This window comes from Brassica napus, chromosome C2 (assembly GCF_020379485.1).
Source record: "Brassica napus cultivar Da-Ae chromosome C2, Da-Ae, whole genome shotgun sequence".
NCBI classification, from domain to species: Eukaryota; Viridiplantae; Streptophyta; class Magnoliopsida; order Brassicales; family Brassicaceae; genus Brassica; species Brassica napus.
The window spans coordinates 23,773,822-23,801,027 of record NC_063445.1 but is presented as its reverse complement, the minus strand read 5'-3'; the positions used below and the strand labels follow the sequence as shown (position 1 = coordinate 23,801,027).

The 27,206-nt window shown below is 30.6% G+C and overlaps 2 protein-coding genes across 2 annotated transcripts; one reads left to right on the top strand and one right to left on the bottom strand.

Moving 5' to 3' along the window:
* Positions 1 to 10,058: 10,058 nt before the first annotated feature.
* On the top strand, positions 10,059 to 11,390 carry LOC106379432 (40S ribosomal protein S12-2). The gene is given in 5 exon segments (XM_048748593.1): positions 10,059 to 10,185; positions 10,188 to 10,294; positions 10,406 to 10,471; positions 10,566 to 10,847; positions 10,945 to 11,390. Coding segments are annotated over 4 exon segments (345 nt in total). The 5' UTR covers positions 10,059 to 10,073; the 3' UTR covers positions 10,626 to 10,847; positions 10,945 to 11,390.
* A 1,573-nt stretch (positions 11,391 to 12,963) lies between these two features.
* On the bottom strand, positions 12,964 to 13,326 carry LOC106378085. Its single transcript, XM_013818272.1, has one exon. It carries the CDS (start codon positions 13,324 to 13,326, stop codon positions 12,964 to 12,966), a length of 363 nt encoding a protein of 120 aa, XP_013673726.1.
* Positions 13,327 to 27,206: the final 13,880 nt, after the last annotated feature.

Here is a 27,206-nt window from a genome sequence, read left to right as displayed (position 1 = left end):
TTTAATCAAAATAATATGTTATATTAACATATTTTTCAATTATTATGTTATAAATTAAAATACCAATTAATATGTTTATTGATAAGGATTTTATTTAGATCCTAAGTCAAATCAATTTAGTATTTAAGATTCAATCCAATTCTAAGTGGTTTAATGCAAAGATAATATAGGTTAATACTTAATCTAAGTGCATTCAGTGAATGAAGTGATTTGATTTAACTAACAAGACTCTATGACAATAAATTAGCAAACTTTCAAGCAATAAGATAAAGGAGGAATCATTGGTCTAGGAATTTGATTTCAAATGACTAAGATCTAATCTAGAATGACAAAGTATCAATCAACATATTTCCCTAAGTCTAGACAACAATCCTAAGCAAGTTCTTTGTCAAGACAAATACTCATTTACTCTCATTGATCAAACATCAAATGTCTTTGGTTTGTGTCATTCAATCAATCATTAAGAACAAGTCATTTAACTATCTAAACTCCCCTAACATCAAATGTATTTGGTAGGACAAGCTAAGAGCAAAGTTGAGTCTCTCAGACATTTCATCGAATACCTTCCGGGTATGAAATGTGTAGAGTTCTAATCTAAAGAGGTCAACTCTAGACTAGCATTAGGAAAACTCAATAAGAAAGGAAATAGATTAATCTAACTCTAAACACTCTAGATCTTCACTTAATCATCTTAATCCATGAATCCAAAAAGAATCTACTCACTAATCTTCATGATTAACCTTAAACCCATAATAAATTTAAGAGAAATCATGTTAAGAAGATAAGATAGACTCGAATTACTCAAGAAATAAAGATTATATTACTAAAGATTCAAACTTTCTCCAAAGTATCAATATATTGAGAGAAAACAAGATATCATTAATTTTTAGATCTAAAATATATTTATATTACTTTTAAAAACGAATGGGCCCATTTAAAAAATATGGAAAAGCCCATAAAATTTAACCAATCAAGTGTGAGAGCGGGTTAGCTCAGCCGCTCCATGAACCCGCTCTGGTACTTCTGCTCGAAGATATATATTTTATTCCGGTTATATATGAATATCAAGGATGTCAATCAATTGAATTTGCAGAAAGGTCCACTCGAATTAACCCCTGAACGTTTGGATTGTACAATTTAACCCAAGCGAATATACTGAATTTGCAGCATTGGTCCCTGAACTCTTGATAACTCTGTTTCTGACCCCATACTTTGTAAATTGCAACCATAACCTCACGATTTTGTTCCAAACTTCTCAAAAAAGCACTTTAGCCCTGTAAAATGCAAATGAACACACAAGTGCAATATATACATCTAAATGCATCCTAAAATGACTTGTATGAACTCAAATGAGATAGTAAAAGCATATAAAAACATGAGATATCATTTATGTATATTAATAAATCTATCTTTCTAAAATAAAATTTTATGTCAAATAAAATATACTTTTGTTTTAATAAGATAGATATATCTTTAGATTTTTAATATGTCAAATAAATTGCAACCTATATAGTTTGGTATCCAATACATGGAAAGGTTACTATTTACGTAACAAATGATTATTTAAAATTTTAATAAATAGTGGATACTCCACGTATTGTTTGTAATCAAAATTTGATTATTGTTATTTATGATTTTAAATAAATATAAAAAAAATATTAGTAACAATAAGAATCTTTAGTTATGATTTAAATGAATGTGTGGAGGTATGTGTTTCCTAAATAAATTTATTAGTTATGATTAGGATAACCAACTTTTTGTATAGTTTTTTTTGACTAAAAATATTTGTATGTATATGTAGTACTTAATGCATTAAAACATATATAAAGAATAATAAATTTGATAAAGAGTTTTGTGAATACAGGTTGGATATATATCTGAAGTAAAAGAGTTATTGGATGAAACTTATAAATCAAATGTTGTATTAGAAAGAATAGTTTAGAGAAGGTCAGCAAATAAATAAATAATTTAAATTTAAAATCAATTTGTTTTATCAGTGGACGTGAATTTGAATAAAGTTGTAATGGTGAAGATACATCATATTAATGATGCACGTCTAGCTTATGAAAATTTAATGAGTACTATATATTAATTACAGAATTAAACGGAATTAGTTAGGCATCCACATTTTTGAAAATTAAGTATTAATTTTGGAAAAGACAAAAAAACATTAAATTAGGAGTATTTATTATTTCAGTGGCATCTAGGTGTAAATAATTGTTAGTTTAAAGGATAAATTTATATATGTACTTTTCTTTTAATAAGATATAAGATATATATATATTAGAAGATATATATATATATATATTTATATTAGAACTTGATATGCATATTCGTGCGGGTGATTATTTATTTTTGTAAATAAATATTTCCTTATGAAAATGGTATTATATATTTTCAAAATTTATCTGTATTAAATAATTTTCAATATAACAATTTTAAACATAATATTTATATTTTATATTGAATAATTTTTTTTTTGAACTGTCAACTGTATTAGCCACATTTCTAAAGCCATGAGTCCGCATAAAGATATTTTTATTCTTTAATACAATTTAATGTATGATAAAATTATTATATATCGATATCTAATCTATTAAAACATAGTCTTATTTTGTTTCTACTTAAAATGTTAAGTTTGGACCTATTCAATTCTTAAATATAATATCCTTTATAATTTGGTTATACAATATATATTCCCTTTGAGCATTACATATTTTATTAAAATAGAATTACAATTTATTACATTGATACTTCAACAGAAATTAATATTTATTAAGAGTGCTTTTACGATCTAAAATATAAACCTAATCGTGTGACATTAATTCAACTCTCCAAATTTGCACGTAATGGAAATTTTAGGTACTTGGATTGTTTTTTCACTCTTTTTTCTTTGACAATAAATTGATCAAGCATTAATGTAAGGTGACCATCGAAAAATTTAGATTAGATGTGACATAAATTACTAACAAATTTACTTCTTATATATTAAGTTAATCAATCATTAGTGTTTATGCAATTTTGATCCACGTTTATTTGATATGGTATTAAACAATTTTAGAACTGTTTAGTTTATGTAAGATACTCATAGATCTTAATTTGGTGCAAGATTATATATGCATTAATTGGTAGTTCGTTATTGGCTAATTTCAATTTAATTATCTGTCAAATAATTTTGTTAGTTTATATTAAATTAAATAAACATTTATTCATTAATATCAATTTTATAGGAATATTCCAACAATAACTTTTTCTATAACGTTTAATATAATTTTTTTTAAAAAAATCAAACTCTAGATGTTATACACATATTCATTTTTACTTTAATAAAATATAATAAATACTATATTAATTAATAAAAATCAAATTTAATATGTATATATTCCATTTAAAAAACTTTATACATTAACAAATTTCATATAAAGAAAAAAAAACATAGCATATCTTTTTACAAAACATGTGTACTTTTTAAAATAGATATATTAACTTTTACAATCATCTTAATAGTATGCTTTATAAGTAAATACACAAGAAAATATATTACTTTAATAATTCTACTAAATAACAAAAGACTTTTATAATCCAATCTATTAACAAATCCAATTAGAGTTTCTCAAAAAAAAAAAAAATCCAACTAAATCAAGGCTCATTGAAAGAGAAGAAACTATTTTTGATGTACGAGCAGAGCACTAAAGAAACAATCGTTGAAACATACCTAAATTTGTAAACCGAGTTTTTAAAGTTACCGGTTCTAACGGCTTTTAGCATTTTTTTTTTGGGTCACACAAATACAATTTTAATGAAGGAGTTACGGTTGAACCGGTCCAACCGACTGGTCCAGTTTTTAAAACAATGTTTATCATTTTGTTTGATTATCTAAAACAGTATCTTCCCAAACCAATTAATATTTACCACATTTATTCAATTTAAAATAAATTAGATATAACAATATAAATGTATTACAGATAAAATCATATTTATATCAGTGTCAGTTATTAACACTCATTTTAAATTAAAAATAATAAAATGTATATTACTAAAAATTCCTAGTAAAATTCTTTATTTAAACATACAAATTTTTGGAAACACACGATAATCTTATAAACAAAAAAAAACCTTCGTAATGTTGTTAACAGAATTTCACACCAAAAAAATAATGGAAATTTTCTAGATAGCCATTTTTAAGTTTTTATCACAACAATAGTCCTCAACGAAAAAAATGACCAAAATAAGTTCTATTAAAGGTTAAAAATGTAGAGTTAAGAATTTAACCTAGGGTTAACTAATCTAAACTTAAGGTTTAGAGTTAAGGGGTGGAGTTTTGGGATAGGGTTTCAAATTTAAAAAAATAAAAAAAAAATAAAAAATAAAAATTTTAAAATAAAAAGGGCTATTTTGGTCATTTTTTTCTTGAGGTATATTTGTGACAAAAACTTTAAAAATGTTATTTGAGATAATTGCACAAAAAATAACCAGCATTTTTTTTCATAACTACAGTTTTATTTTATTTTTACAAATTGGCTAATACCTAATTATTTATTACTAATAACTAAACATTTACAATACATATGATGTAAATAATGAATCATTATCACTATAAGTAACATTGTTATGATTTTTTAAACATTTTAATCAAGATGTATTTTATATAATTTATATATCTAACAAGAAAAATACTTACATAAACGGGGAGAACCAGAAACCATTTAAAACAATATATAAAATTACAATAGATTTATGTATAAAACCGTGTTGTTTAAAAATTACAGATTAAACAAATATTTTGATTTGCAAGTTTAAAGTATATACATTAAAAGTGTAAACAAATTCTGAACAATATAAAAATAAAAAAACACTTGTGCGGGCGAGCGGGTCAAAATGTAGTAGATGTTAAATGTTGTGTCGAGTTGTTAAAAACATGATATATTTTATTATATTGATATGTTTTAAATACAGCCTAATATCGTATATTTTGAAATTTGAACAGATAACATACTGCCTCCGACGTGAATGGGCTATCCAAGCGCTCCGATGCGACTCCACACTGGACAGGCCAAACGAAGCACCACTAACACGATCAGTTTCAATACAGCTGGTAATCATTGATAAACCACCGATAAAAACCACCACTCACAGAAACACCATTCCTTAGCAGAACAGGTCACAAAAGAGACAACCGTCAACAAGCAAACCTAGATCCCACACTCCACTCTGCCACCCGACCCACCCCCACGACTTCAGCGCACAATAACTCCATCGCCAACCAACGGCTCAGATCAAAGGACAAAGGAAATAGAGGAACACCCGTGTGAGTCCTAAGAGCTATTACGACTACCACCTTCACTTTAATGCATTGACGAAGTAACGTCGTTGGAGAAGAGTACCGCCTCAACTCATACCAAACTGATTTCTCTTCCACGGCTGAAGAACTGTTAACAATGGCAAGGGAGAAACACCTCTCACAGCGCCGGCAAGAGCCGGACGCCGGAGAGGCAAAACTGAAAGAAAAAAAGTTTGTCCACGGCTAGTGCGAACTCGAGAGCTTTTTGAATTACACTTGGTATAGATTCTTGTTTGACCCGTACTTTTAGCCTAATTGTCGCCCGTTGTTTTTCTTCTTCTTCTTTGTATTTATTTATTATGGTGTTACGCTGAATTAGCAGATAATATAATATAATGTCAAATTAAAATATTTACAAGCTGGATTAGTTTTGTTAGATATTATCGTTGAAAATATCATGTTAGTTCAGGATGACTTTATTTTCTCGTCCATGATTTTATTTTTAAGAATATCCAGCCATGCATATAATATTTAAAATTAAAAATAAGTTTGTTTATTTATAGATTTCCACTCGAAGGAATCTTCTTTGTATAATGCTTCGAGCGCTAAGCGTAAGTGGCGAGATAGAGGGTTAAGGAAAATAAGAAGTAAATATGAAAAAGAATGCACTCGAAGAGATGGAGGCCGGAGGAGTGGTGATATCAAACAAGTATGGGAGTAGAAGATTTTGGGGAATAACATTGCTTTGTTCCATTGCGGCTATGGCGGTATCTCTGCTCATATTTTGCCTGACTGGAAAAGCCAACAATATGGAAGGCTCAACTGCAAATACAGTAATATCCGTTGGGATGTTTATTATACTACAATTTGTATTGAACGGAGCCATGCAAATGTGGTGCGGGTATGATCCTTCTCCTCCTGCACTCTCACTTCAAGAGATTGATCCGGCCGAGATAGCAGGGTTGGAGCAGGCAGGTGTCGTGTTAATCTGCATTGTAACGCTCTGGCTGGGAAAGACTGTGGAAGTATTCATATATACCATGTCGTTCGTTACTGGCCTTGTAGCAATTTCCCAACTTGCATCTCCGTCGTTTGGCATGAAGCATTTGTGGTTAATCATTGGCATAGGGACCATAACGGGATTAATATGTCTAGTTCCATATCTTTTCTTCTTCTTTGGCTGGTTCTCCATATTTATATTGACCTACGTTTTCATCGTCCGATTTAATTTCCCTGACAAAACCCTTGTCGAAGTGTTTGCCATGGTATCAGAAATTTTAACTTAGCAAGGTTTTGTTGTTATGTTTCGTGATTTATAAAGAGCTTATTTTCTTCCATGCATGTGCTATTATGGTTAAGTTACTTTGAACAGAGATGAACCAAGATTTCTGTATCTGTCAAAGAGTAGAACCCATAGTACATACTTATATTACAAAGCGTATCTGTCAGCTTAAATACTGGAAACTGAATTAGTTATTGACAAGAGCCACTTAAGGATACTAATATGCTGAGCACCTACAGTTATGTGATCTGATTTGCACAATATTGCAATACCCTCATTCGAACTGGAGCATAGAGATTCAAAATGCCAATTTGGGTTAGAAATCATTAATTAAACGCTTGAGAACCAAGTAGCTTAGTAAAGGTGCAGCTACCTAAGAAGAGCTTTGAACATGAGAAATGGCAATTGTACCTGATAAAATCTCATCTCGTGTTCGTGTAGTCGTATGAAGTGACAATTAGTTTCAATGTGCTTCATGCGTCTGTGAATTACCTGGTTTGTAGCGATGTGGATTGCTGATTTTTTGTCACAGTAGAGAAGATTGGTTCATTGTGTTCAATGCTGTTGAAATTGTATCCTTTGATTAAACAAGAAAAGAAACAAAAAGAAAAGAAGAACATGAAAAATGTGAAAAGAAAAGAAGAGCCAACAAAATCAAAGAAGAAGTCAAAGAAGTTGTTGGAGTGTTTGGACTTTTCTTGTAAACTTAGTCTAGGTATAGACAAGTGGGAATAGTTCAGCTAAAGGTCTAAATATGTGTATGTAGTAGTTAGAAAAAAGTACAATAAATATGTATGTGGTATTGTAAGAATGTATCCAATTAAAATAAAAAAGAGTTACAAAGTAGCATCCAGTGTGGTCTCTCTTTTCTCTCTACAAGAACACAGACATGAGAGACTCAGAGCAAGCTTGTATTAAGACGAAGCACAAGTACAAAACAGAGTGTTAAGAGACTATAAAACATAGAGTGAGTAAGAACAAAAACAGTGTACAAGTGAGAACAAGAGAAGTGAGGGAGATGGCCATGAATGAGAGGTCTAAGCCAAGTACAAGTTCAACATGGTATCATAGCTGTGTTGTTCAAATGTCAACAAATGCCTAGTTCGCGGAAAACATGTTTCAACCGCCAGCGGCGGACCCATTTGAAGAATAGTGGGATCACCTAACACCAAAAGAAAAACATGATAAAAATCTGTTTTATATAGGAAAGCATTAAAGAGTTGGTTGCATGTGGTGTCTGACCGCACGTAACCCGAGTTTAAATACCAGAAGTGACACTATAATTTGTTTTTGACCCCAGTCAAATTCACTCCTAGGTTCGCCACTGTCAACCGCATAAGTTCTTTGTTGAGGAATGCCACTGCTTTATGCTCTGCCCGGTGGAGATAGACTAACCATGTCTTCCTTTTGTGTCGTCCAAGTGATATACCATGGATTTTGCTTACTTTTAACCATGACATATAAGTGTTTTGGGATATATTTACAAAAAGAAATTAAGAAAAATTTTTTATCAGTTTTTTGAGTAACAGGAAAACTTAGACTAAAACTGACTAGACAAGATTTAATGGCGATCAAAGCTCCCCGCAACGGCGCCAAATTTGATATCATTCAAATTACTCTAATGAGTGATTTACTCTCTCAAATAAGAGGTCGAATTGTATTACTTAGGGATCGAATCCACAAGGAACTATGACACACAATAGATCTAAGCAGTTTATGATTAAGATAGGTAAATAATGCAAATAGTAAATTGCAAGGTGAACAAGACAGTTGTTCAGTTGATTGATTTGAGGTTTTGAAAATAATATGAGAAAGCGTTAGACTTAGGGTTTCTATTCAGTTAATCAGGATTGTAATAGTATAGAAGTTAAGCTAGTTTATTGGATATCTATAACTCAAACTAAGTAATAATCTATCAACTTCCGTTTGTTTAAACTATCTATTGTCTAGATCAATGATCTCAACTATCGTTTGTTGATCTTGAGAAAGTGTCGATCGATACTATTTATATATAGTCGATCGATACACCTTTCAGAACGTCGATTGATTCACCAATAGGATTGTCGATCGATGTTCCTTTCAGTAAGCTTTATCGAGCGGGTTTGAATTATGTTCACTAGGTTTCCTAGATCAACTTCCGTTTATTTCTAGTAATCCTAGCACAATATGAATTATTTCGGTTAAAGACCAGGCATCCGCTTGCGCCTAATTATCCTAATATCAGAGTTCTAGTTAGCTACTCTAGAACACAAACAATAAGAACAATTCAATTGATAAATATCACAAACAACTCAGCAATTCTATATTTGGGGCTAATCCTTCATAATCCTATATGAACCCTAAACCTAACAAAGTGAATTACTCAGACATAGCAAATCAATTCATAACAATAAGCATAAAAGAATGAATAAATAGATTAAGGTTAGAAATACTGGAGTTCCAATACAAATCTCTGAAAACCCTAAGAATAGTTTGCTGTGAAAAACTAAAAAGTAAGAAAGCGTGTGTTTTCTAAAACAATGGCAGAGCACATAAATATTAGGTTAAAAGTCGGCCAGAGATATTTCTGTAATTGTGAAATGATTTGGGATTTAAGTCGGCTGAAAACCTAGCCGAGTCTTGCCCGTTTCGCTGTCGATCGATGGCACAGGATGTGCATCGATCGATGTTTGACTCTGAATGTCGACCTTCGGACTGGTTCGATGGTCAGCTACGGGATTCTCTCATTTTATCTCTAAAATGCATTCAGATCATCATTTTTCTCCGAAACACTCTTGAACCTGTAAATGTGCTGAAACTCTAATATATAATAAATAGTTCCTAAAACACCTATATACCATGACTAAAAGTGGGTAAAATCCATGGTATATCAAGATCTTGTCTCATGGGGGTTGTCAAGTCACCGCGACTCCACGGAAGCACGATTCACCCATGCGGCTCTACTACCCAAGTCGTCTCTTTCTTCGCCGTGTTCTCATCTCTCGCCGCTGCGTCCTCCGCTCACTGTGCATTATTGATCCGAACTCCGGATCGAAGACTCGGTCAACAATGGCCAAATTCTCATAAATGCATTCTTAATTTAGTCACTAAAGTTCTTGTTTCTTTTTATTTTGGACCGAAAGTCTAAACATTTGAAGATTAGTCCTCAATTTGCCTCTAAACTTTCAATTATGCACTCCAAACCCTATTATATGAAAAGTAACAATTATATACTTTATAAACATCTAAATGCATCCTATAATGACTTATATGGACTACAAACAAATGCTACAACCCAATAAAATCATCTGTCTTCACATTCATATTTCAGACTTTATAAAATAATTGACATTATGTTTACTTAAGATTAGATACAATAACTTAACTTTTTATGTGGTATCTATTTCATTTTAATATATTAAGTCAATGATATCTTGCATATTTCCATTCTTTTATTTATTCAGGGATGAGGCTGCTGCTCCAGTTGTTGTCCCTCCCGTTGCTGAGCCAGCGGCCATCATCCCAGAGGACATGGATTTGTTGACAGCATTGGAGTTGACTCTTAGGAAAGCTCGTGCTCATGGTGGTGTTGTTCGTGGTCTCCACGAAAGCGCTAAGCTTATTGAGAAACGTGTTGCTCAGCTCTGTGTAACCAGCCTGATTACGTCAAGCTTGTTAAGGCTCTATGTGGTGATCACAGCATCAACTTGCTTACCGTTCCAAGTGCCAAGACCCTCGGCGAATGGGCTGGTGTAAGTCCCTTCTGCTGTGACTCTCCGTATATACGTAGCTTACTAAAAGCGTCTTTTTTTTCTTTTGAATGAATGTTTGGTTGAAAAATTGAACCTTTGATGTTGTTTCAGCTCTGTAAGATTGACTCCGAGGGTAATGCTAGAAAGGTTGTTGGATGCTCCTGTCTTGTAGTCAAGGTATATATACTGTCTTTACTTGTCAATCCATCTCAGTGAGAAATCTCTAATCCGTACAATTAATTTTGTGGGGTTTTGTGGCTTGCTGTTTCAGGACTACGGTGAGGACACGACTGCACTCAACATCGTCAAGAAGCACATTGAGTCTAACTAAGTTTAAGAAGCATTTGAAATCTCGATTTACATATGTTTTCAATCTCAAATTCTCAATGCTGTTTTACGGGAACGCAACTTGCTATTTGAGAATTGTATATATGTTTTGGGTTTTTTTAAAGCAAAAATGGCAAGGCTGAAGCAAGCCAAGGAAGAGGCTGAGACAGAGGTTGCTGAGCACAAAACCAGCACTGAGCATGGTTTCCAGAGGAAACTCGAAGAGGTCATATTTATAAAAAGAAACTTGTTCTTACGTTATATGTGTTTCTTTTATTCATCATGTTATTGATGAGAAAACTTTACTGCGGGAAAAAAAACAGACCAGTGGAGATTCAGGTGCAAACGTGAAGAGACTAGAGCAGGAGACTGATGCCAAGATCGAGCAGTTGAAGAACGAAGCTTCCAGGACTTCCAGAGATGTTGTGGACATGCTTCTGAAACATGTCACCACTGTGAAGAACTGAGATATATCACAACCAAACCATCGATTGCAAAATGGTGTCAAGTGTTATTTATGAGTGGATTCGTTCGTTCGATTCTTTCTAGTGTTTTTGTGGGTTTGAGGATTGAACTATTGCTATTGGTCTCTCTTTCAGAAGAGGTACATTACTTTTGTGTTTGTAATAAAAGTTAAAAAACAAAGGAACCCATTGTAATTTTTCTTTCATCAAGGAGGTTGTAAGAATAAAGCTAGTGCTAGAGCAGTTCGTGTACATGGACTCTCCAACTTGCGTAACTATATGAAGAATCAATAACAAAAACTAGCCATTGTATAAGACCAAGTAGTATTGTGCTTCAGTGTCATGTGTATGCTTCATCTTTTTTTCCATCATGTGTATAATTTTTTTTTTTTTTAAGAACCCTTGATTAAGAAAGTAGCATTGGAGCATAAAAATGATGGTGTCTCTTAACTAGATCTCTTAAGTAACATTTAATACTTAAAAATATACCCAAAGTGGGTTTTTGGATTAATGATGCTCTTAACTATGCATCATAATACCTATATGGCCTAACTACTTGATTATTCAACAAATTTAACTAAATATTAGTACTATGTATTTAATAATTACTATGAGTTTTGTCCGCACATGCGGGTATAGTTATTTAATAAATATATTTATTAATAGTTTAAAGATCAAAAAATTAAATAAAACATTAAATTTATACTATTTTATGAATCTTTCAATTTCTTAATTTTTATTGATTTAAAAACATTATTTTGGATAACAACACTAATATCTTGTAAATATGTTGTTATCTTGAACAAAATTTTATTATATTAATTTATAAACAATGATATAATTAAATAAACAAATATATAATAGTTAATATAAAGTGATGTTATTAAACCAAATTCTAAGAATTAGCATAACCCATAAAATCTCAAAATAAATCAAAAGCACAAGAATGTTAAACCAAACTCAACTTTACATATTACAAGATATAAGCCCGTTGCGTTGCAACGGGTTTTTTTTGATATTTTAATTTAATAAAAACTATAAAATAATAAATTATTTTATTATAGTTTTATGATTGTTTTTTGCATATGTTGTTTGAGATTTATTTTATAATTAAAACCCGTTATCACACATGAGTTCAAGTTAATATTTGTTTTTTATAATCATGGTGCATAGATGAATTATTATAATCTTTGTACTTAGGATTAGAGAAAATACTATACCTAAAAATTTAAACTAAACTCAATCTGAAATAAGAAATTGAATGAAAAATAAAAAGAAATGAAAGTCAAATACACCAATCGAGTCAATAAAAACATTATACATATTCTTATATGCTAATTTAATGTTTTATTAAATAAGTCTTTAAAATGTTATTTTGTTAGGATTTTTTTTAAAAGGAAAACATTATATTTTATAAATCTCTTTTTATTTACAATAAAAAATAAAAAATAATATTAAATACTCTTTTACAATTATGTTTAAGATTTTAGAAAAGGAAAATTATGGTCGTATAACCTATTACAATTAATTTCTCTTTAGAATTTCAGAAAAAAATAAATTGCTATCAAATAATTAGTTTTAGTTATTAATAAATAATTTTAAAATTAAAATTTTTACGATTTGTATCAATACTAATTTTACACTTCTTTTGTTAATTAAATAATTTTTAGTATCATGTTCATCATCAAATACTCTCTTAAAAATATTACCAAATAAATTTTTACAATTCTCTTTTGTTTAGGACTTAAAATATGATACAAATTTCTTTTACTTAGAATTTTTTAATAAAAAAGGAAAACATATATCAAATATTCTTTTACAGTTTTTTAGGATTTTAGAAAATGAATTTTTTTTTTTTTTAACAACATCACTCAAGTACTAACTAGAATCTCCAACCGATCTAGCAAGCCAAACCGGTGGAGTTGAATCAACATAAAGCAAAGCTGAAGGAGAACTCCTCGCACCACGTGCAAGCTTGTCCGCCAAGGTATTTTGTGCTCTAAGAATATGTCTGATCCGGAAGTGGGGGAAGAACGTCTTACTTCGGTTGAATTCTTCCATGTGTGTAGAAAAGGCAGGCCATTCTTCAGGTGTCGACACCATCTTCACCAGCTGAGAAAAATCCGTCGCAAAAACTACGTCAGAATATTGGAGGGTCTTCATGCATTCCATTGCCCAAATTAGTGCTTCACATTCAGCGTGGAGAGGTGACAAACATCTACGAAGATTCATCGCCCCCATCATGACCTCTGTTGATCCACTCTTTCTACAAAACCACCCTTGTCATGTGAACTTATCATCTTCTTTCCAAGCGCCATCAATATAACAAACTCTAGAGTCTTCCAGGGCTAGAGACACATATTGATGTACATTCCCAGTATAGGAATTAGGGTCCTTTACGATTAGTTGTGCCTCCGTCCACATCCTACTTTCCACCTCTGCCATCCTTAAGATCTCCTGTGGATTGGCATCCTTATTTGAATAGATCTTGTCATTTCTAGCCTTCCAAATATACCACAGTAACCATGGAAAGTAGTGTAAATCTTCCTCCTTTGGTAATCTCAAAAATAAATAATCCATATTGGTGAAAACAGACGACGATGGAAAGAACTCTGGAGAAGAAGGAATCCTAGAAAGTGCCCAAGTTTGTAATGCGGGTGGGCATTCGAAAAGAACATGGTTAGTAGTCTCATCATCTGCCCCACACATGCTACATCGTGTATCACAAACAATCCCTCGAGTTGTAAGGTTTTTGGACACTAGTAGTGTACCAGAAAGAAATTGCCACACAAAATGTCTCAATTTTGGTGGACATTTCAGTTTCCAAGAAAAGGCCAATAACGGTTTTACATTAGGTCCATAGAAAATACTCCTCTGGACTCTATCTGGGTATAAAGATTCAGTTCGAAAACCTGATTTAACCGAATATTTACCAGATTCCGTAAAGTTCCACCCCACTGTATCTGGATTTCGACATCTACTAATTGCTAAACCCCGAATCAGTTTCACATCATCAGGATGTATATGAGCATTCAGCAAGTCTACATTCCATGAGCAGTCAGTTGGGTTAATGAAATGTTCCACCTTTAATGAAGGGTGTAAAAATTGAGTATTTGATTTTGGTATTGCTGACCTCGGGCGAGGAGCGGGAATCCACGGATCTGCCCATATGGAGATGGATTGTCATGTTCCCACTCTTTTGATTAGCCCTTTTTTAACCAGAGATCTAGCTGAGCAGATGCTTCTCCATCCATAAGAGGATGAATATGATCTATGATCGTCCAAAGGATCCGTATTCCGAAAATAACGGCCTTTAAAGACTTTTGAGAACAAACATTCTGGTTTATCTAGTAACCGCCAGAATTGTTTAGCCAACAGAGCTGTATTAAAGTCTTGAAGATCTCTAAAGTTCAGCCCTCCCTCCTCCTTAGGAGCACACACTTTATCCCAAGAAAGCCAGTGTATTCCTTTTTTATTTCCACTTCCTCCCCACCAGAAATGAGAAAGAGTACTTGTTATTTTCTTCGTAACTCCTTTAGGAAGTCTGAAACATGACATTACATGCATTGGCATCGGTGAAGCCACTGATTTGATTAGGACTTCCTTTCCCCCTTTAGTAAGAAACCGAACTGTCCAGCCATTTACTTTATTATTAACTCGGTAATTTAGGTAACCAAAAATTTGTATTTTAGATCCCCCAAGACTTTCCGGAATGCCTAAATAATTGCTCATCCCTCCTACATTGGTAATCCCCAAAATATTATGAATATCTGCTTTAATATTATCTGGGACCTTATGCCCAAATTGAACCGATGATTTCTGAAAGTTAATTTGTTGACCAGAGGCTGCCTCATAGTTTTTAAGTAGTTTTAAAATTATACCACATTCCACCTTCGTAGCCTTACAGAAAAATAAACTATCGTCCGCAAATAAGAGATGAAAAATATTCGGACTGCCACGTGCAATTTTCAGTCCCGTTAGTCGTTTCTCACGCTCCTCCTTCTTAATATTTGCTATGAGGGCTTCAGTACACAAGATAAATAAATATGAAGACAACGGATCTCCTTGCCTTAACCCTCTCTCTGGGACAATATGCCCTTTCGGCTGCCCATTTAATAGAACCTGATAATTAACTGAAGAGATGCATTGCATCATTAGGGTCACCCAATCACTCGAGAAACCCATCTTCAATAGCAAACGCTTGACAAAAGGCCACTCGACACGATCATAAGCCTTACTCATATCTGTCTTGATTGCTAAGAATTTATCTTTGCATGCATTGTTTGTACGAAGACCATGAAACATTTCCTGAGCAATGAGAATATTATCTGAAATTAATCTTCCAGATACAAACGCAGATTGAGTTTCCGATATCAGCTTTGGTAGCAGACCTTTTAGCCGCTGACATAATACCTTTGAAATAATCTTATACCCAACGTTACATAAACTAATTGGTCGCAATTCAGTCATCCTATTGGGTCTCACCGTTTTGGGAATAAGACAAATATTCGTCATATTTAATTTTTCATCAAACACTCCTGAAGTAAGGAAATTATTAACCATATTCACCACGTCCTCTTTGATGATTGACCAGGATTGTTGATAGAAAAGTGCAGTCATTCCGTCTGGTCCAGGGGCTTTTTCTGGATGCATCATGAATAGTGCTGCTTTAACCTCCTCTTCCGTCGCCACAGCAATAAGTTTCCGATTTTGACCGTCCGTTATCGAAGTAGGGACTTCCTCTAGAAAGCTATCAAAAACCTCTGGGGATGACGTATGGAACAAGTCCATAAAATATTTTACTGCAACTTCTTCAACCTTGGACTCTGAATTAACCCAAGTTCCTTCTTCATTATACAGGCCAATGATCCTATTCTGAATCCTTCTCTGTTTAGTAAGAGCATGGTAAAATTTCGTATTCCGATCACCGCAGGTATGCCATTTCGTTCTAATCGTATTACATAATCTTTTACAATTATATTTTGTCTAGGATTTAGAAAAATAAAATTTCTATCAAATAAATAATTCCAGTTTATATTACCTATTTTTATAAGTTGCCATTTTCAAAATTCGTTTTTTTTCAATATCACTAATATTTTTATAATTTTACTTGTTAATTAAATAATTGTTAGTATCATGTTTATCATTAATTATTTTAAGTAAAAATTACTATTAAATAAAAAAATATTAATTTGTTAAGATTAGAAAATAATTTTTTTTAATAAAAAATATCTTTTATTTAAGATTTTAGGAAAATAATAAGTTATTTTCACATAATGACAGTTTTATTGACACATTCACAATCTAGTTTTTTAATTGAGACATGTCATAATGATATCAGGTGAAATATTTAAATTTAATTTTGGTTTATATTTTTTAACAGGAAACTATTAAAAAATAAAGTTAGTTGATTATAGGAAAAATAAGATTATTTTTACAGTTTGTTTTATTTAGACTTTTAAAAATAAAATTAATTATTTTATAATTATTTTTTCTTGTAGATTTTTATACAACTATTTTATTTTTAATAGAAAAAATTTTGTTTAGTTATTTATATATTTTTTTTCTTATACAGACAAACACATATTCATCATATTCACACATACTCATGTACAACAACAACATCAAACTTAAAAGTTATGTTAGCATCATAAGATGTAATAAGAATAATAAAAAGTTGAGTTGTATCAAGAAATTAAAAGAAAATATCTAGGTAATATTTTTCATGTAAATACTATTGTGTTTTGTAAAAATAATATGTGGAAGTTTAAACCTAAATGTAGATGAGAAATATTTTTAGCTATTTTCGGTCATAATTTTTTAACATACAATTACCTATTAAGAAAAGAAAAGCTAGTTACTTATAAGAAAATAATAAGAGTACTTTTACAATTTTATTTTAATTAGGCTTTTAAAAAAGTAATATTATTTATTTAAAAGTTAGTATTTTTCAAAGAAAATAATAAGAGTACTCTTACAATTCTCATGATTGTTACTAAATTCGTTTTTTTCAATATCACTAATATTTTTATAATTTTTCTTGTTAATTAAATAATTTGTAATATCATGTTTATCAAGCTAAGTGTTATTATTACTTATAAGAAAATAATAAGAGTATTTTTACAATTCTCATGATTGTTACTAAATTTTTTTTTTAATATCACTAGTATTTTTACAATTTTTCTTGTTAATTATCATTTAAAAAGGAAATTTTCTAGAAACAACTACTATTAAATAACTTTTGAAAATAATTCTTACTATGAAATAATTTTAAAGATTCGTTTTTGTTATCTTAGCATATATATATTTAATCATGAGAGATTTTAACACATATCGATATATTAAAAGGAAAATCACTATCAAATAATAATTATAGTTACTTTTTATAAATCATTTTTTTGTTATTATCTAATTATATATTTTTAATTAGAAGACAGTTTAACACATGTCACAATCTTAAATATATAATTGCCACGTGTCACAATCTTAAATATATAATTGCCACGTGTCACACAATCTTAAATATATAATTGCCACGTGTCACAATCGTGCTAATTAGATGTGAAATATTTCAAACTATTTTTGGCAATAATTTTTTAACATACAATTATCTATCAAAAAATGAAAGTTAGTTATTTATAAGAAAATAGTAAGAATACTTTTACAATTTTCTTTTAATTAGGCTTTTAAAAAAGTAAGATTATTTATTTTAATGTTAGTTTTTCTTCATGTTTTTATTAAATAATTGATTGTACTTGTAAGATTTTACAATTCATTTTTGTTTAACATTTTTTTCTTAACAGTTAATATTTATCTTTTATAATTCTCTATCTTTAATATTTTTTAAAACAAACATTATAATAAAAAAAATAAGACTAATAAATTATATTTATAATTAATTTTTAAGAAATTTTTTTTTTTTATTTTAGTATATATATTTTGGACTATGAGATAGTTTAACACATATCAAAATTTTAAATATATAACTAACATGTGTCATAATCATGTTAATTATATTTCCATTAAATTTTAGAGAAAAAAATTATATTAAATAAACTGTTTTAGAATCTATTTTTTTTTAGGATTTTGAGAAAAATAAAATTATATTAAATTACATTACTACTAAATAATTTTTTTAAAACGTTTTTACTATTAAGTAGTTTTTAAAAGTAGTTTTATTTTCAAAATTTGTTTTTACTATCTTATTATATATATTTTTAATCATTATATATTAAACACATGTCACAATATTAAAAGGAAAATTATTATCAAATAATCTTTTGCAATAATCTTTTGATTAGGATTTTAAAAATGAAAATTACTATTAAATAATATTTATTATTACTTTTTAATAAACACGTGTCACAATCTTAAAATATATAATTGTCATGTGTTGCGATCATGTTAATTAGCAAATTTGAAGAACCAAACTTTATATAATAAGATAATAATAATAATAATAAGACTATTAAATAATATTTATACTTAGTTTTTAAGAAAATTAGTTTTTTATCTTATTATATATTTTTAATCATTATATATTTAAACATATGTCACAATATTAGAAGGAAAATTATTATCAAATAATATTTTGCAATTATCTTTTGATTAGGATTTAAGAAAAGGAAAATTAATATTAAATAATATTTTTAATTACTTTTTAATAAAAAAAATTTTTGTTGATATATTAGTATATATTTTTTAATTATGAGATAGATTAACACATGTTACAATCTTACAATATATAATTGGTATGTGTCGCGATTATGTTAATTAGCAACTTTGAAGAATCAAACTTTATATAATAAGATATTAGTCAAAGTAAATAAGAATATTGATATATGTAATAATTATATTGTAAAATACTTCTAATAATAATTAAATAAACATTCAAGCAGAACAACTATGTTGGCAAACAAAACATTAATATGTAATATATATATATATGTAATATATATTTGAGAAAATATTTATTTAAACAAAGTTATAATTCTTTAAAACTCTTGAAAAATTTAAAGTAAATTTTAAATTTTCATAAATATAAGGTACTTGTTGTAAAAAAAAATATTTTTAAAATATTACAACTGAATGATAACAATAAATATTTAGTAAAAATAAAAACAAAAAAATATTAAATTTTCAACTTAAATAACAAATACAAGTTATTCTTGCAATTGAATGATAAGAATAAAAATGAAAATATCACGAAAATCACGTTAACAAACAAATATAAATCAAATTTATTGTTATTGTTTTTATACTTCTTTTTATTATTTTAATACTAAAATCAATTTAATAATTTTTAAAAATATGTCATGACATATTATGTTTACAAACAAATATAAATCAATTTTTGTTATTTTGTATAAAACTATTTATAATATTTTAGTATAATGAGAAATTTAATTATGATATGTGTATATATAATACTTTTTTTAAAAATAAATAAATAAGAAATAAAGATGTAGATAAACACAAAATAAATACATGGAATTATTTTCTTCTTTTTTCAAAAATGTTTTCCATTTATTTTTGAGATATTTTTATAATATTAGTTTATAATCAGTTAAATAATGAATTATGTAATTTATTTATTAGATATTAAACTTTAATTAGTCAAATTAAAATTAAAATTGTTTAATTATTAAGCCTAAAATCATGAAGATCATGACAAATAAGCAAATCCAATTCTCAAATAATAGTATAGATATAAAATTCATCACAACAAACTTTAATATATATATATATATATATCATGATCATTTGTATCTTGCCATAACAAAATTTTAAGACATTAACCAGAAAAAAACTTAAATGTGAAACTTTTAAAAAGATATTTAATTTATATTCATTTTTTAAAGTTTGTAAGAATATTATATATGAAAAATCTAAATTTTGATTATTTAATAGTTTAATTTATTTTCATAAAAAAATTAAACAAAAAGAATAGGATACACATTGTTATCAAATCTTTATTATTCAAAATTATTAATTGTCATATATATTTTAGTCATATTAAGTAGATTCATAGCTTTTATTTAAAAAAAGAAAGAAGAATATTTTTATAGATTACATAATATGATGGTTACTTTAATAAAAATATAATATATATTTAGATGAACCAATATATTTATCTAAGGATTCTAAGAATTATTATAGTGATTACTCCTTGCAACAATCAATGTTGTAATGTTTTTTTTTTTAATATTTGAGGGTTTCGTTATTTCAAAAAATTATAAAATCTGAAAAATGCTAGGGCCTGAGTTTAAAAAATAGTACTTTTTTAATCCTAAGTTTAGTATAGTTATACCATCTAAGGATAGGCTTAATTGAAACTTTAAAAGAATATAATAATCTAGAAAAGTCTAAGGTTGTAAATAATATAAGGCTAGCGTAATTTATATAATCTAAATCTTACTATAAATAAGCTATATCTGGACACAAACTACAAGAAAAATTGGATATAGCCGCAAAATTTCCTGCAACTATAGTCAAAATTTTGTGGCTATTTGACATGTTTTTGTTGACTATGAGCTTGTGGCAATCGCTCAGTTGTGGCTATTTGCGGTTCCTTCCACGATTTAGCGACAATGATTTTTTGTACCTAATTTCCACAAATAACAACAAACAATATTAGTATTTGACATGTAGCCACAACTAGCCACATACCAAATTGTAGCTTTATTAACAAATAGCCACCAATCTAATTGTGGATTTTGGACACAAATAGCCACACATATAATTGTGGCTATTTTATAAAAATAAATTTACAAAATATAATTTGTATATATAATCAATTTAATCAATAAATACAAATTTTTTTTATCAAACTGAGTTTCTAATTACGAACAAATAAATATATATATATATAATTAATATAAATTTTGTAATTTACAATTTGGAATATACAACATGAGGCTCTAAATAAATTGCTAAAAATTTTGAGTTAAAGAAATAGCAAGACATACAATGTCAACACCGCTCTTTATTTACTACTCTTGAGGTTGGTAGGGATCACCTCCATGGATACAGCCAGAAGTTAACCCAACAGCTTTGTGTGCATCAAAGAAGTCGGAAAACACCTGCAAAAGAACACCGACCGTTACTAATTGCTGATGGACGGATGGAGTCAAAGAAGAAACAAAAGCATTTGATAACTATATAGGGTTGGTGTCTCTCACAATGGCCAAAATGCTTATACTTGTACTTAGGAAAAACTTACTTGCAGCAAACAAGCACTCAAAACACTTTTTGGAAGCAATTAAATATGTAATAAAAACACAATTTTTTTGAACTGAACACTTAGGAAAAAAGTAGTAATGAGGGAGAAAAACAAATATTATACTCACAAATGGTTTATATGTCATTATGTCTTCAGGAAACAACACAAATCATGCTAATTTCTCTTACTGTTTTCAGATTGTTATAATGAAGAACACACATTTCAATTATCTCATCTACACTAAACTAGTTTTCTAAGGGTATTCACACTAAGCTGTTGGGGTCAAATTGGTTAAGACGAAATCAAAGTCAGAAACTTCCCGAAAAATGTCTTGTTTAAAAAAAGAAAATAGAGAAGCGGGAAAAAACTAAATCAAGTTTCGTAACAATTCCGAAAAGGATTCACGCGATAAATCTTCGAGAAAGGATGCTCAAAGCCTCAGACAACGGATCCCGGACAGCGAAACGCCCATCGTCCAACTCACCAAACGGGCGAGTTGGACCGAGCAAGCAGTCCAACTCGCCAAATGGGCGAGTTGGACCGACCACGCCGTTCAACTCGCCAAATGGGCGAGTTGGACCGACCACGCCGTTCAACTCGCCAAATGAGCGAGTTGGACCGACCACGCCGTCCAACTCGCGAAATGAGCGAGTTGGATCGACTAAGCTGCCTTCGTCCCATCCTTGTAGCTCCCTCTTCTGTGATCGGATCAAACTGACTCTTGTTTCGTCTCGATCGGAGTCATCATCGAAACTTTACAGCTTGGATCCGCAAAGAACTCGTTCTCTCGAAAAAAATTCGGATTGATCGTATAAAACGGCAAAGGTTAACCTAAACACCTTGAACTGCCTACGCTATACGAAGAATTTGGATTTTCTTCGGAATCGACGTTGTTTCGAAAACGCTCTTTCTATAAAATCGTAAAAATGCTTAAGTCGAAAAACTGTCCGAAAGGGTCCAGAACGCGGCAAAAAGTCCACTTATGATTTTATGCGAAATCGAGCCGTATCGTTATGACGGTTTATCCTTTTGTTATGCAGGAGAAGATAAATGTCAAGTCCGGAAGATAAATGTGAAGTTTCCAAAGATAAACATGAAGATCGAAGGAAAAATGGAATATTTCCGTGAAGCGATAAACTCGGCCGGGGGCAGAAACGAAAAGAGAAAACCGCCTTTTGGAGAGTATATAAGGATGTCGAAGTTGAAGGCGCAAAGGGATGCAAATTTTCTACTCAGAGCAAAACTTAGCATTTAGGGCATTTAGGCAATTTTCCGCTTTTGTTATCGAGCTGCGACTCAACTAGCTTTTGAAGTCTTAGGTTGCTAGAACTAGGGATCTTGCCGATAGCTCTTGTAGCCGAAGGCTCTTACCTCGTTTTAACGCTCAAACGCAGATTCAGAATAATAAACTTCTTGCTCTCTTTTCGATTCCTTATTTATTTTTCGTGCATACTTTCGTGTTCTGATTGTTTGGCTTGTGGTTTAGCAGATATATATATTCGGAACCTCTGGGAAATTTAGGTTTTCCTATCTTTCCTAATTTAAACGAAAATCGACAGGGCGAATTTTAGTTCCCACAGTTTGGCGCTAGAAGGAGGGGGTACGGATCAATCTAACTCTCAGCCACCAACGCTCGATCAGACATGTCAGCCGACGATCTCAGCAATCAACAAACTCGTGACGGCCTCGCCACTGACGACAACGTTGAGAAAACTCCAGAGACGAACGTGACCGCGGTCAACGCCGACGCAAACACTGCAGCGTTCGAGGAGGATAAAAAGATGTTCTCGAACTTCAAAAAGAAGTTAGAAGAATGAATTTAGTTGATTATATTTTGGTTTTTAGTTAAGAAAAATTATTTCAGTAGAAATAAGTCTTTTACAATAAAATTAAAAAACAAAAGGTAACAATAAGTGTAAATTATTTTTACTGACAATCAATATATATATATATGTGGTTTCTCAATTTTTCTGGTAAAATAAATAGTTTCCTAAAATACTGGTAGATATAAATAGTAATAACTGAAAACATTAAAAAGAAAAAAAATTATAATAAAATGACAATGGCACACTTGTAACTATTAAAACAAATGAAGGATATTTCAAAGAAATATATTATATTTTAATAATACTAGGTGTTTGACCCGCACATGCGGACATGATTATTTTACAAACACATATTAATATATGAACTATAAATTAAAAAACTATCATGCTAAATTATTTTTATACTTTTAGTCACAATTTTCGTTTGCTTTTTTTTAGGGTCAAATTTTCATCTTCTTGAACATCAATGGAGTATAAAAACTATGAAAAATCACCTATCAATCATCTCACGCAATAAAGTAGATTAAAAAGATAAACTTAAATACAAAGAAAAATAAATAAATTTAAAACTAAATTTTTAGGATAACTTTGTAAAAACTAAAAAACAGAAGTAATTGAGATAAGGATAATATTTCCTTAGTTTACTTGATAAATATAAACACATATTTATCCTACTGTTTTATAAATTTAATTTTACAGGTTTATTTTACTGTTTTGAATTATTAGAAGTCTTTATCTTATTTAGTGTAACGTGTAATTATCAAGTTGCCCACCAAATACCTATCAAAATAACATGTAATCAATTATACATAGTTAAATTATTTTTTGTTAACGTTAATTATGAAAATAAGTATAGTATAGATTAAGGGTAATATAAATATTAACCGCTCTAACTTTTAACGGGAGAGCTCGAATGCGAACTTCGCAAATAATAGTATAGATAGATAGATATAGATAAATGTAATAACTATGCATCCGAATACCGTATATGGCCTAACAAGTTAATTATTCAAAAAATTTAACTTGTGAATTGAGAGAAAGAGAGAATTGATTAATCTTATTATTGCATAGGTCACGATACAATATATAGGGATACAACATTAGAGATTCAGAATCCTCTAGAACATGGGTTTATGGGCCTAATGGACATCCACGTAATAGTTCATAACACTCCCCCTTGGATGTACATTAAAATTAGAGACAGCTTGTATATGTCCCACGAAAACAGTCATATCTCGAGTTCTATATTGGAGAATGACATGATTCAAATTGGAGATAAAAATAAACTCAAAATCTTTCTCTGGACACCAATTTCATATTTTAATTCCATCTAGAAGGTCGCCTTTGATTGGAAAACTTTTGATTGGCCAATCATTTCTTTGTGTGTGTACACTTTTCAATAGATGGTTCATGATCCTCATTTTCATCAACTGCTACATTCATGCATAAGTATTTACGACGTCGATTTGGTATCGGTTCATATTGTTCCAGACATAACATAGCTATTTGAGATTTATTTATTCTCAGGTACCTGAATTCCTTCGTGTCATGTTTTCTATCTCTTTTCGAGATCCTTAATATTTCATTCTTCGATTCTGCCATTCTCATTCATGCTCCTTTTATTTTCCGAATATTATTTTATTTGGAACGGATAGGTCTTTCACGCTTCAAGCGCTCTTTAGACTCATTAGCAGTTTGATATTGTCCTTCTGGCTATTTTAAGTGGAGCATTTACAACTGGTACTTGTGACTTAATCACTTTCTTATGGTCAGTAAATGAGTCTGGCAACTCATATGCTAATCTTTGTAATAGAGCTATCTCCATACATTCATTTTGGACTTTTATTTACGATTTTTAGTCCGAGGATCAATGATAATTCATTTTAGCTCATTCATTCTCCAGCTGTTTATTTTCTCCCTCTATTGTTGGATAGTCTAACTTTGAGTCTTTGCATAAATCTTATAAAAGCTGCTAGATTTTATCATCAATGGAGGTCATATCCAACATATTCATAACCTCTTTTGAGGTCCCATCTTTTAGTTGTATGGTGGAGCAATTACAACTTTTGCAAATTTTCTAGATGGTGATCTTTGGTTCCCGACCCAAAACCAATTTAATAGAGAGAGTTTTTAATTACTCTTTGGCATTACGCGAATCATTGTTGCTGCATCTTACGTATGAACATTAGCTACAATATGTTCCTCATGTATATCCACATGCATAAAATAATCATCAAAGGCTTTTGAATTCACCAGTTTTACCAATTAGTCTCGCAAACATCTGGTTGCGATTTATGACAAGGATACATACGATCTTCTTGTCGATGCATTAACATATGATGGATGATCAGTCCACCAGTGGGTGATCAAGCCCACAAACATGTCTTTGTTTAAATAGGTTCTAAATCTATTTGACTGGTGAAAACTGTATTCTTATATTGTCTTGTAAGCAAGCAGCATATAGCAGATCATTCGTAAGAATCTTCTGGTTCTTCAACGAATATGCATATGATTATCTTTCGCATCATTACTAAACCGGGATGCATAACCGGTTTGCCAAACATTACATTTTCGGTAAACTTCTGGTTTACTATTACATTTATCTCCATTTTTTAATCATTGTGTAGTACAATACAATAGTGTCTTGCTTACAGCTGTGAATACCGCCACCTGGGTTTGAATCCCGACCACTGTGGAATTAACATTTCGGCATCGCCAGAAACAGAGGACTGACACGTGGAAACACGTGACTAGTCTGGATCACTTCTGTGGGGCCAGGATACCTCTGTATAATTCAAAAAAAAAAATACAATAGTGTCTTGCGTAATACTTATGTTCGAAGGTATTCAACATTTCCATTTATTTATTGTCTCAATATTACTAGATTATAAATCCCGTGGTTTTATTTATAAATGACTCCTCAAGTCTATTTCCAGTGTTAAAATACTTCGGGATGTTCCACTTACTAGGGATGTGAGATTATCTAATTCTTCCTCTCGAGATAATGATACTCCAAGTTCATATATCTGGAATTGAATCTCACTTTATAATCAACAATATACCCAACTTAAGGTCATGTGTTATATCTTAGATCTTTTTGATCTTTGAGACTTGGGAAAGATAACGAATTAATGATTTTAAGTTGCGTTACAATAACCGTCTTTAAAGAGTAAAACGCAGACAAGGAAAAATCATATAACAGCCGAGAAAATTACTCAAGTAAGTGGAAGTCGGATTGATCTTTTCTTGTGGATGTTTGTGGATCCCAAGGTACATAAGAAAAATTTAAAAAGTCTTAGAATAGTTTTCCATCTGAAGAAATAAATTCTTCGGGAAGTTTAGTGGATTGAAAATGCTCGCGGTTCGGCCTAGAACGTCCTAGTCGAACGAGAAAATTAATCGAAAAATTTATTATAGGGCCTTAAGATAGGAATGACCTTAGAATTATTTTAAAAATGTTTTGGTCTAAGAAATCTAGGTTTTCGTCAAGGAGAAAAATTTCCGCCAGCTCGGATCAGCTTATAACACGTATGGATTTGAATGCGGCCCATTCGTGCCCATCTACGATGTGTTAAGCATATCTGGAAGCTTCCGGAAGATGCAGCTGCTTGCTTACCTCCTTCAGGCAGCTGGACATGTGCTTCTCCTTGACTGGACCACCTCCAAGCAGTTCTTGTCGCATTTCTACTGGATGCTTTGGTGGCTGGCCACAAAGCTTGGTTTTATTGGCCAAAATTGTGGCTAAGACACCAAGCTGTCTCCTATTGGTTGGTTTGGGAGGCAGAGACAGCTCCTGCTTGCCATGCACGACCAAAACCCTCCCATGAGCTCATTCTCCAGCCTATAAATAGCAGACTACCCCCTCAATTCATTCTCCACTTTTGAAGACCCGACCATAGGCACCCGAGAGAACCCGATAACACCCGAACCTTAAGGTAACTTTTTAGTCTTTAGCTTTCATTTTTTAGTTAGCTTTCTGTTCTTTCTTTTCTTTCTTTTCCTTTCATACCCTACCCTTCCTGTGTCGAGATTTCTAAAGTTCTAGAGTTTTCCGATAAAAGTTTAAAGTGAAG